General features: G+C 53.7%; 1 protein-coding gene across 2 annotated transcripts in view; it reads left to right on the forward strand.

The window, feature by feature from the left end:
• map3k4 (mitogen-activated protein kinase kinase kinase 4) overlaps positions 1–12,042 on the forward strand; it is a 32,111-nt gene that overhangs the window by 17,894 nt on the left and 2,175 nt on the right. Inside the window, exons 12-27 of one of the 2 annotated variants that reach the window (XM_067236292.1) lie at positions 61–144; positions 608–877; positions 1,115–1,264; positions 1,748–1,909; positions 2,566–2,699; positions 2,831–2,909; positions 3,049–3,127; positions 3,595–3,673; positions 5,104–5,241; positions 7,081–7,181; positions 9,271–9,351; positions 9,707–9,898; positions 10,094–10,164; positions 10,790–10,906; positions 11,088–11,247; positions 11,698–11,820. In XM_067236292.1, the coding sequence (XP_067092393.1) occupies positions 61–144; positions 608–877; positions 1,115–1,264; positions 1,748–1,909; positions 2,566–2,699; positions 2,831–2,909; positions 3,049–3,127; positions 3,595–3,673; positions 5,104–5,241; positions 7,081–7,181; positions 9,271–9,351; positions 9,707–9,898; positions 10,094–10,164; positions 10,790–10,906; positions 11,088–11,247; positions 11,698–11,820 (2,020 nt within the window). The remainder of the gene's footprint in view (positions 1–60; positions 145–607; positions 878–1,114; positions 1,265–1,747; positions 1,910–2,565; positions 2,700–2,830; positions 2,910–3,048; positions 3,128–3,594; positions 3,674–5,103; positions 5,242–7,080; positions 7,182–9,270; positions 9,352–9,706; positions 9,899–10,093; positions 10,165–10,789; positions 10,907–11,087; positions 11,248–11,697; positions 11,821–12,042) is intronic. The other variant, XM_067236291.1, reaches the window with a different exon arrangement.

The raw sequence follows: 12,042 nt of genomic DNA on the forward strand, positions 1-12,042 counted from the left end.
GAATGTTGTCTGTACTGACCTCTGTTTGTGTCCCCCCTCCCTCCCCCTCCTCCCCCTCAGGATCTGGAGATAGCAGCAGACTTCAGCATCACCAGTGGGGTGTCCAGTCTCCTGGATGCTCTCATGGAAAGAAACTATGTCAAGGTGCTTTTCAGGGATGTCAATTATGATGTCAGAGCTGATGTCAGTGCTTTCTTTCTCCCTCTCTCTCCCTCGCTCTCGCCCTCTCACACTCTCTCGCTCTCTCACACTCTCTCTCAATCTTTCTATCTCTCTCTCTCTCTCACACACACTCACTCTCACTCTCACTCTCTCTCTCTCTCTCTCTCTCTCTCTCTCTCTCTCTCTCTCTCTCTCTCTCTCTCTCTCTCTCTCTCTCATATATATCAGTGGAGACATTCTATTCAGAGTGCTTCTGACCTCAAGGCTTTATCTCGGTGTCATTCATCCTGTTATCTCACTGCTGGGTTTCTAATCCTGGTTGTTTGAATCTCTCCCTCTGTTTCTCTCCCCCTGTATCTCTCTCCTCTTCTTCCGTCCCCTCCCATCTCTTTCTGTCTCCCGCACTTTTCTCTCCCTCTGCCTCTCCCACTCCCCCCCCCCCCAGGTCCAGATCCCGGGGCTGGAGGAGCTTGAGGTGTTTGTCCCCAGCGTACTGATGGAGCAGCGCCCGTTGATCCTGCAGCTGCTCCATGCCGCCGCAGGGAAGGACTGCAGCAAGGAGCCGGAGGAGCAGAGCCAGGACGAGGCCTACCTGCTGATGAGCAAGCCCGGAGCCTGGGGCTCGCCTGGGGAGGCAGGCTGGGCACAGTGGGGGGGCCAGACCATCAAACTGGTGCCCCAGGTGGAGACGGTGGACACACTCAGGGCCATGAAGGTAGGTCTGGGAGTTGTAGTTCATAGTGGTTGTGGGTGCCTGCTGACTGACTGACTAATTGACTGATTTATGAATTGGTTAACTGATTGTCTGGCTGACTGATTAGTTGATTGGCTGGTTGATTGACTTGGCTAATTGGCAGACTGACTGACTAATCAGCTGACCATATGACTAATCGACCGACTGGATATGTCTGACTGATTGACTGTCTGACTGAGTGGTTGTGGTGCGTCCCAGGTGGATAACCTGCTCCTGATCGTGATGCAGTCGGCCCACCTGGTGGCCCAGAGGAAGGCCTTCCAGCTGGCCATGGAGGACGTGCTGTCCCTCAGCCGAGAGCAGACCTCCAGCCAGCCTCTCATAGCCTGCGCCCTGGAGCAGCTCAAGGTAGGCTGCACAAGGTAGGCTGCACGCATGCGCACGCACACACGTATGCGTATAAACACACGCATATATAAACATGCCCACATGTATGCACACACACATCAAACAAAGCAACCACTGTTTTCACAGCCTCAGTCAGCTCAGTGTTCTACTTTCAGAACCATAGGATTTCCAGTAAACCTTGCGAGTTCCCCTCAGTCACAGGGAGACGAATGAGACCCACACACTCACACTCCATCAGTGTGTTCCCTGTGAAGACGTCCTTAGACAAGAGAGGCTGTCTCAGTGCTCCTCCCTGTCAGTCTAGTTTGTGGCAGATGCAGGCTTTGTGAAAGGATGTCTCTATCTCTCCCCCAGTGAGAAAGTCAAGGAAAGTAGCACAAACGTCACTTCTCTATTCCTCCCCTTGCCTGTCTCCCCCTCCCCCTTTCCCCCCTCTCCTCCCCTTGCCTCTCTCCCCCTCCCCTTGCCTCTCTCCCCCTCCAGAACGAGGCTCTCCAGTTGTGTATAAGGATCAGCTTGGCCATCGACCAGGTGGAGTTCATGTTCACGTCGGAGTTCCAGGCGGAGGTGGACGAGTCGGAGTGCTCCACCCTGCAGCAGTACTACCGGGAGGCCATGATCCAGGGCTACAACTTCGCTTTCGAGGTCAGGAGGGGTAGAAGGGTTGGAGGGGGAGACGGGTAGGAGGAGAGGCATGGGAGGAGAGGGGTAGGTGGAGAGGGGGAGAGGAAAGGGGAGAGAGGGGTAGGCGGAGAGGGGGAGAGGAGTAGGCGGAGAGGGGGAGAGGAAAGGGGGGAGAGGGGTAGGAGAAAAGGCATGGGAGGAGAGGGGTATGTGGAGAGGCATGGGAGGAGAGGTGGAGGTGGAGAGGAAAGGGGGGAGAGGGGTAGGAGAAAAGGCATGGGAGGAGAGGGGTATGTGGAGAGGCATGGGAGGAGAGGGGGAGGTGGAGAGGTATGGAAGGAGAGGGGGAGGGGGAGAGGCACGGGAGGAGAGGGGGAGGTGGAGAGGTATGGGAGGAGAGGGGGAGGGGGAGAGGCACGGGATGAGAGGGGGAGGTGGAGAGGTATGGGAGGAGAGGGGTAGGTGGAGAGGCATGGGAGGAGAGACAGACGGAAGGGGGCAGACGGATGAAAGAGAACATTTGAATGACCACCACAACCGATGCAAGAATGTGTTACACTAGACAAAGATAGTCACAGTGCTGTAACAGGTGTGATGGCTGTCTATGTGCTTGAGGAGACTGTGTGTGTGTAGGCAGGGCTGTTGTGTTTGTATGAACGTCTCCTGTCTGTCCTCAGTACCACAAGGAGGTCGTCCGCCTGATGTCTGGAGAGTTCCGCCAGAGGATCGGAGAGCGCTACATCTCCTTCGCCAGGAAGTGGATGAACTACGTCCTGACAAAGTGTGAGAGCGGACGTGGGACCAGGCCCAGGTCAGACTCCTCTCTGCCTTGCTGTTCTCCCTCCCTCCCTCCCTCCCTCCTGCTTGCTCTCCCTCCCTGCTCTCGCTCTCCGTCTGTCTGTCCATCCTCTCACGGTGTGGTTGGTGTGTGTCCCTCTCCAGGTGGGCCACTCAAGGCTTCGACTTCCTCCAGGCCATCGAGCCCGCCTTCATCTCAGCCCTGCCTGAGGACGACTTCCTGGTAAAGACGCCACAATCGATTGGTCGATTGGCCTGTCAATCAATCTCAGTCTTCATCAGTAGCTTATTCAGCAGCAGGGTGTTTTACTTCACCTGTGGTTGATGTTGTCATCGTAACCTTTCTCTTCCTTCCTGTGCAGAACCTTCAGGCGTTGATGAATGAGTGCATTGGTCATGTGATTGGCAAGCCCCACAGCCCAGTCACTGGCATGTATATAGGTGAGTTAAAAACAGTCACACACAGAGATATGTTTGAGCTAAAGCCAGTGTATGTGTAGATATGGGGAAAAGCTGAGCCAGTGTATGTGGAGCCTGCCCCCCCCCCCCCCCCCCCCCCACCTGGATGTCCCTGTTGTTTACAAACCAGTCAGTCTATTCTTACCTCTAAGGGCCCTGCAGTCATCGGGCCAATCAGGCTGCCTGGATGTTTATTCAGGTCAGCCATTCACCCAGAATGGTCTGTCCTTACAACAAGGACCTCTTATATCAAGTTGTCCTGACCTTGCCGTTTGTGTCTCCTTCTCCCCTCTCCTTCCCTCTCTCTTTTCCCTCCTTTCTCCACACCTCTCTCTTCCCTTCCTTTCTCACCACCTCCTCCTGTCCTCTCTCTCCTCCCCACTCTCATTCACTCTCCTCCTCTCGCCCACCACTTCTCCATCCCTCTCATTTTCCTCTTCTCCTCTCAGCCTCTAGGAATAGCCCTCGACCCGTCAAGGTACCTCGTTGCCATAGTGACCCATTTATTGCCAATGCCGAGGGATTCAGGTTAGACTGGGGTTACACACACACACGACACACTCTGGCTTTAATAACCATTAATAGTGAATGTTATTGATTTCTCAATATTGCCAGTAACAATGTTCCTGATAGCTACAGTACTGCTGCGTGTAGGTGTTAGCCTGCTAGCTACAGTACTGCTGCGTGTAGGTGTTAGCCTGCTAGCTACAGTACTGCTGCGTGTAGGTGTTAGCCTGCTAGCTACAGTACTAATGCGTGTAGGTGTTAGCCTGCTAGCTACAGTACTGCTGCGTGTAGGTGTTAGCATGCTAGCTACAGTACTGCTGTGTGTAGGTGTTAGCCTGCTAGCTACAGTACTGCTGCGTGTAGGTGTTAGCCTGCTAGCTACAGTACTGCTGCATGTAGGTGTTAGCCTGCTAGCTACAGTACTGCTGCATGTAGGTGTTAGCCTGCTAGCTACAGTACTGCTGCGTGTAGGTGTTAGCCTGCTAGCTACAGTACTGCTGCGTGTAGTTGTTAGCCTGCTAGCTACAGTACTGCTGCGTGTAGGTGTTAGCCTGCTAGCTACAGTACTGCTGCGTGTAGGTGTTAGCTTGCTAGCTACAGTACTGCTGCGTGTAGGTGTTAGCCTGCTAGCTACAGTACTGCTGCGTGTAGGTGTTAGCCTGCTAGCTACAGTACTGCTGCGTGTAGGTGTTAGCCTGCTAGCTACAGTACTGCTGCGTGTAGGTGTTAGCCTGCTAGCTACAGTACTGCTGCGTGTAGTTGTTAGCCTGCTAGCTACAGTACTGCTGCGTGTAGTTGTTAGCCTGCAAGCCACAGTACTGCTGTGTGTAGGTGTTAACCTGCTAGCTACAGTACTGCTGTGTGTAGGTGTTAGCCTGCTAGCTACAGTACTGCTGCGTGTAGGTGTTAGCCTGATAGCTACAGTACTGCTGCGTGTAGCTGTTAGCCTGCTAGCTACAGTACTGCTGCGTGTAGGTGTTAGCCTGCTAGCTACAGTACTGCTGCGTGTAGGTGTTAGCCTGCAAGCTACAGTACTGCTGTGTGTATGTGTTAGCCTGTAGGGGCTGTCATAATGTTTGGGATTCTATCAACGCTTATGCTGCTATTACTGTGTGGGTCTGTTTCACCTACAATGTCAGTTAGAACTTAATAGATTGCTTGGTTTGGAAGTTGTGTGTGTGAGAAGTGTGCTTAAGTACAGATGATCTCCCAACCACGTTATCAATCACACGCCCCCGCACGCACGCCCCTCACGCACGCACGCCCCTCACGCACGCACGCCCCTCACGCACGCACGCCCCTCACGCACGCACGCCCCTCACGCACGCACGCCCCTCACGCACGCACGCCCCTCACGCACGCACGCCCCTCACGCACGCACGCCCCTCACGCACGCCCTGCTCCTCCCCGGTCCAGAGCACCAGCCAGCTCCTCAGTGTGTCTTATCTCAGTTCCAGGAGTTTACCATGTGACCTGCGGACCCAGCTGTGGCCCCCCGCCCCCCGGCCAGCCCCCGCCCCCCCAGGCCCTGCTGGGGACCCCAGCCACCCCAAACCACCTGGTGGCACCACCCCCACCAGTGACCTCAGGTAGCCCCCCTAACCAAACAGGACTTGGTACCACACACTGTCAGCAAGGGACACAAGCAGAAGTACCATTTAATTCCCCCCCCACTCCACTTTTTCTCCCATACCACTCCTCCCCCCACATCCCTCCTCTTCCGCCCCCCCTTACTTCCCCCACCCCCACAACTGCCTTCCTCCCATGCCCTTCTCCCCCCACATCCCTCCCATGCCCTTCTCCCCCCACATCCCTCCCATGCCCTTCTCCCCCCACATCCCTCCCATGCCCTTCTCCCCCCACATCCCTCCCATGCCCTTCTCCCCCCACATCCCTCCCATGCCCTTCTCCCCCCACATCCCTCCCATGCCCTTCTCCCCCCACATCCCTCCCATGCCCTTCTCCCCCCACATCCCTCCCATGCCCTTCTCCCCCCACATCCCTCCCATGCCCTTCTCCCCCACATCCCTCCCATGCCCTTCTCCCCCACATCCCTCCCATGCCCTTCTCCCCCCACATCCCTCCCATGCCCTTCTCCCCCACATCCCTCCCATGCCCTTCTCCCCCCACATCCCTCCCATGCCCTTCTCCCCCCACATCCCTCCCATGCCCTTCTCCCCCCACATCCCTCCCATGCCCTTCTCCCCCACATCCCTCCCATGCCCTTCTCCCCCCACATCCCTCCCATGTCCTTCTCCCCCACATCCCTCCCATGTCCTTCTCCCCCACATCCCTCCCATGCCCTTCTCCCCCCACATCCCTGGGCTCTCCTTCTCTCCCCAAACTAAATTCTTATTGATTAAGAGGTGCTTCAGCTTGACTATAAGCTCAAGTCCCAGATGTTATTGTGCTTCTGCCAGCTCCCAAGGATCAAGTGGTCCTGTCAGAACCCGAGCCCATAGAGCAGGCATGACCTGGCCCCTGCAAGTCTGACTGTCCTCACTCAATATAGAAACCTTCATATGAAACATTAATACAATATTCATTTTGGTGCCACTATGATCCAAAGCGACCAACAGAGCGGGATTTGAACTGTCTCTAGATCTGTAGTCAGATGTTCTAACCGCTGAGCCACGCCCACCCCCTCCCATGGTAAAGACTGCAGTATACTCTTGACTGTACAGCAGTAGTTTGATACATCACAAGTAGTTAAAGACACAAACTACCTCTAAGAGAGAGAGAGAGCAAGAGAGAGAATGGGCGAGAGAGAATGGGCAAGAGGGAGATGGGGGAGAGAGAGAGTGTATGTCCTGCTAACTCTTGATGCTGCCCTGTCTGGCTGTTCCTCCTAGACGTGTCCTGCTCTATACTGTGTCCTGTCCTGTGCAAGCATGCCACACTGCCTGCTACACTGTTGTGTGTCATGGTGTGTGTGTGTCCTGGTGTGTTAGTTAGGACAGAGAATAAACCAGCAGTCCAACAGCTGTGCTGCTGCATGACAGTGTATAGAGAGTCTTGCTATTGATACTGATGTTTCCTGCCTGCTCCCTATTCATCCTCTGCTCTCTCTCTCTCTCTCTCTCTCTCTCTCTCTCTCTCTCTCTCTTCTCTTTCTCTTTCTCTCTTTCTCTCTCTTTCCGGGTCTCTACTCTGGTCTCTCTCTCTTTCCCCTGGTCTTTCCCCTGGTCTCTCCCCTGGTCTCTCCCTTGAACTCTCTCTCTCCCCTGGTCTCTCCACTGGTCTCTCTCTCTCCACTGGTCTCTCTCTCTCCACTGGTCTCTCTCACTCCTGGTCTCTCTCTCTCCCCTGGTCTCTCCACTGGTCTCTCTCTCTCCACTGGTCTCTCTCACTCCTGGTCTCTCTCTCTCCCCTGGTCTCTCTCTCTCCCCTGGTCTCTCTCTCTCCCCTGGTCTCTCTTGTCTCTCCAGGGGCTGTAATCTCCATGAGAGCGACCGTCTGTCCTCGGTGGCTGCTGAGCTGCAGTTCAAGTCTCTTAGTCGTCACTCCAGCCCCACGGAGGACAGGGAAGGTAGGAGAGATGACGACTTCCTGTCTGTCTGCCTGACGTGCTGTCTGTCTGCCTGACGTCCTGTCTGTCTGCCTTGCCTGACGTCCTGCCTGACGTCCTGTCTGTCTGCCTGACGTCCTGTCTGTCTGCCTGACGTCCTGTCTGCCTGACGTGCTGTCTGTCTGCCTGACGTCCTGTCTGTCTGCCTGACGTCCTGCCTGACGTCCTGCCTGACGTCCTGTCTGTCTGCCTGACGTCCTGTCTGTCTGCCTGACGTCCTGCCTGACGTCCTGCCTGACGTCCTGTCTGTCTGCCTGACGTCCTGTCTGTCTGCCTGACGTCCTGCCTGACGTCCTGCCTGACGTCCTGCCTGACGTCCTGTCTGTCTGCCTGACGTCCTGTCTGTCTGCCTGACGTCCTGCCTGACGTCCTGTCTGTCTGCCTGACGTCCTGTGTGTCTGCCTGACGTCCTGCCTGACGTCCTGTGTGTCTGCCTGACGTCCTGCCTGACGTCCTGTGTGTCTGCCTGACGTCCTGCCTGACGTCCTGCCTGACGTCCTGTGTGTCTGCCTGACGTCCAGCCTGACGTCCTGTCTGTCTGCCTGACGTCCTGCCTGTCTGCCTGACGTCCTGCCTGACGTCCTGTCTGTCTGCCTGACGTCCTGTGTGTCTGCCTGACGTCCTGTGTGTCTGCCTGACGTCCTGTCTGTCTGCCTGACGTCCTGTGTGTCTGCCTGACGTCCTGTGTGTCTGCCTGACGTCCTGTCTGTCTGCCTGACGTCCTGTGTGTCTGCCTGACGTCCTGCCTGACGTCCTGCCTGACGTCCTGCCTGACGTCCTGTCTGTCTGCCTGACGTCCTGCCTGACGTCCAGTGTGTCTGCCTGTCATCCTGTCTCAGTGTTTCCTCTATGTTGATTATTGCGTGGCGGCCTGCCACGGTATCAGAAATAGGGCTGTACAAAAGGCCGTCTCTCAGCAGTGATTGTTAGTGCATGTCGGAGAATAGCACGGACACGCGCTTCACACCGCAGTTGAGATTGCGTGTTTGCGTCCTTGAGAACTGTAAGTCGTATAACTTATGTTGTCAGTTCATTTAAGCCTGTTATTGTATTCGTAATTGTATTAACTGGTGATTTTCGTTGTGTATTCTTCACCTGCTAGCTAAATTGCACGTGGCTGTTGATTCGATAGCGATTGCTGAATGCTCTTGCTCACGTTTGTATTTTAGGTGCATTATTATGCTGAAGTAGTTACACTGCATTAAGATAATGTCATTAATAGTGGGTTTCTTGTTATTATTTGCTACAGAATGCTTAGCCTACATGTCAAGATCAAATTAAGCAGACAGTGGACACATGCTTTAGAGTGGCCTACCTTAATCGATAGGCTAGGCTGTTGACCATTTACAATAAGTTGTTACTTCAATTATTAATTGGCAGCATTTATGCCATTTAGAAGAATACTTTATGACTGAAAGGGGTGTCTTTAAGTAGCCTAACCTTATTGCTTTAGGGGAAATGGGACGAAAATATGTACATTTAGTCATTTAGCAGACGCTCTTATCCAGAGCGTCTGTACAATATTACATTAACTATTAGACAGTAGACTATTACATTAGTTGTTGTTGTTTTTGTTGTTTGGACAGACCTGCCCCCACTGCAAAAAAAAATCCTAAAGGATACACTGTCTGTCTGTCTGACATCCTGTCTGTCTGTCTGACATCCTGTCTGTCTGCCTGACATCCTGTCTGTCTGTCTGACATCCTGTCTGTCTGTCTGACATCCTGTCTCTCTGTCTGACATCCTGTCTGTCTGCCTGACATCCTGTCTGTCTGCCTGACATCCTGTCTGTCTGCCTGACATCCTGTCTCTCTGTCTGACATCCTGTCTGTCTGCCTGACATCCTGTCTGTCTGCCTGACATCCTGTCTGTCTGCCTGACATCCTGTCTGTCTGCCTGACATCCTGTCTGTCTACCTGACATCCTGTCTCTCTGTCTCTCATCCTGTCTGTCATACTGGTGGGTGTGGGATGTTTCTAATAGTGTTAAGTGTTATAATGTTTTCCAGGGGGTTCCTGTGCTTAGTGTTGATGGTGATGTTGTTTTCCAGAGCCCTCGTACCCAAAGGGAGACCCCAGCAGCACAGCACGCAGGAGCTGGGAACTCCGCACCTTCCTCAGCCAATCAAAAGGTGAGAACTGTGATGACATCACCACCTGACCTTTTACAGCCTGGGTCAAACATCAAATCAGAGACCAGTTCATTCTCTTAACCCCACCCTCACCTGCTTTCCTTCCTGTCTCCTCTCCATCCCTCTCCTCTCCATCTCTCTCCTCTCCATCTCTCCTCTCCATCCCTCTCCTCTCCATCTCTCTCCTCTCCATCTCTCTCCTCTCCATCTCTCTCCTCTCCTCTCCATCTCTCTCCTCTCCATCCCTCTCCATCTCTCCTCTACATCCCTCTCCATCCCTCTCCTCTCCATCTCTCTCCTCTCCCCTCCATCCCTCTCCTCTCCATCCCTCTCCTTCTCCCTCTGTCCCCCCCAGACACGGCCGCCCGTCAGAACCCCATGGAGTCGGTGCGTAGCTCGATCCGCTCCTTTGAGGAGAAGCGCTACGCCGTCATGAAGCAGCGCAACATCATCGGCCAGGTGTGCCACACCCCCAAGTCCTACGACAACGTCATGCACGTGGGCCTGCGCAAGGTCACCTTCAAATGGCAGAGGGGCAACAAGATAGGTATGTATCTGGCCCAGGGGCAACAATATGGGTATGGAACTGCCTCAGGGGCAACAATAGGGGTATGGAACTGCCCCAGGGGTAACAACATATGGGGCAGTTATGGCAACAAAGTAGATCAGACCATACTTCCCTCTTAGACCTCCATGTCATTATCAGTCTTCTCTCTCCCACTCCCTCGCTCCCTCGTTACAGGTGAGGGCCAGTATGGGAAGGTGTACACCTGTATCAATGTGGACACAGGAGAGCTCATGGCCATGAAGGAGGTATGTGGTCCCGCCCCTCTGTCTGGTAATCCTCTATGTTCTGATCTCTCTTAATTCTGGTCTCTCTTAGTCAGGGACGTCGCTAGACCCTTTTTACTGGGGCACGTGCCCCAGAAGATTTCTTTTTGAAGAGTTTGAGTTTTAACAATTGACTTCATTAGTCAGTGCATTCATTTAGCTTGAATCCAATCAACGCATGTAAAATCAACGTAGTTTAACCAAAAACACAAAGTGATGCGTAGACGCAGAGTTCCGTGTCTGCACGCTCTTCTGTGCTTGTTGTAACGGCCACTGCAGCACGCACACATCAGTCCAGGTGTCGGCACGCACGTCAGAACTGAGGCAGGCTAAGAAAACATGAAGAAACTAAAGAAAGTTTCGAAATCATCTTATTTTGACTCAAACAACAACATGAGTCCAACGTATTATATTACACAAAGCTCAAAAAACAGTATTTGCGCTCAAGTTATGGCAAAATAAATAGCTGCACACTTGCATTAACTATTGATGTCCCTACCAAAGCTGATATCAAACTTGCATCCCTGAACTGTATGCATAATGATGGGCCTGCGCCCCAGTAGAGGGTTAGGTCTAGCAACGCTTAGTTCTGGTCTCTGTCCAACAGATCCGCTTCCAACCCAACGACCACAAGACCATCAAGGAGACGGCAGATGAACTGAAGATCTTCGAGGGCATCAAGCACCCCAACCTGGTCCGCTACTTTGGAGTGGAGGTCCACCGGGTAGGAAGCTGGCAGGCAGTGTAGTTGGTTACAAGTCCTTTCATGTCATACTCAGAAATGACCCCTTTAAAATCTGTATGAAAGCTGATTACATGTGAGACTAACTATGATCCCCTCCTCCCTCCCTTCCTCTCCCCCTCCTCCCTCTCTCCCCCCTCCTCCCCTCCTCTCCTGGGGCCAGGAGGAGATGTATATCTTCATGGAGTACTGTGACGAGGGCACCCTGGAGGAGGTGTCCAGGCTGGGGCTTCAGGAGCACGTCATCCGCCTCTACAGCAAGCAGATCACCACGGCGATCAACGTGCTGCACGAGCACGGCATCGTGCACCGAGACATCAAAGGTTCGCATATACACGCACGCACATACACACACATACATATATACACACCCATTCCAACGCACACAATTATCACAAACTCTTCATAGCCCACTTTGCAGCCCTGTTTTTGAGTGTAGCTGGGGTGTGGAGGTGCTGTCTGAAGTGTGCAGGTGTGGAGGTGCTGTCTGAAGTGTGGAGGTGCTGTCTGAAGTGTGGAGGTGTGGAGGTGCTGTCTGAAGTGTGGAGGTGTGGAGGTGCTGTCTGAAGTGTGGAGGTGTGGAGGTGCTGTCTGAAGTGTGGAGGTGTGGAGGTGCTGTCTGAAGTGTGGAGGTGCTGTCTGAAGTGTGCAGGTGTGGAGGTGCTGTCTGAAGTGTGCAGGTGTGGAGGTGCTGTCTGAAGTGTGCAGGTGTGGAGGTGCGGTCTGAAGTGTGGAGGTGCTGTCTGAAGTGCTATTTGCTGTTCTGGTTGAAGGAGCAAACATCTTCCTGACGTCGTCGGGCCTGATCAAGCTTGGTGACTTCGGCTGCTCGGTGAAGCTGAAGAACAACGCCCAGACCATGCCTGGAGAGGTGAACAGCACCATGGGCACCGCAGGTGAGACGCTCTGCCTGCCATCGCCTGCTGCCGCCACTAGAGGCCACTGCTGCATAGAGCATGGATGCAATAATCCACCCAAAAAATATTTTTGTGGTTCCTGCTCGGGAAGGTGAGCTGCTGTACTCTGAATGCGACCAGCAGGGGGTGTTGTGGCACCACCAGTACAGTCTCACTGCATGTTAGCAGTAGAGCCCACAAACTCATGGGTTCTACCAACCT

This window comes from Osmerus mordax, chromosome 5, assembly GCF_038355195.1.
Source record: "Osmerus mordax isolate fOsmMor3 chromosome 5, fOsmMor3.pri, whole genome shotgun sequence".
Taxonomy (NCBI): domain Eukaryota; kingdom Metazoa; phylum Chordata; class Actinopteri; order Osmeriformes; family Osmeridae; genus Osmerus; species Osmerus mordax.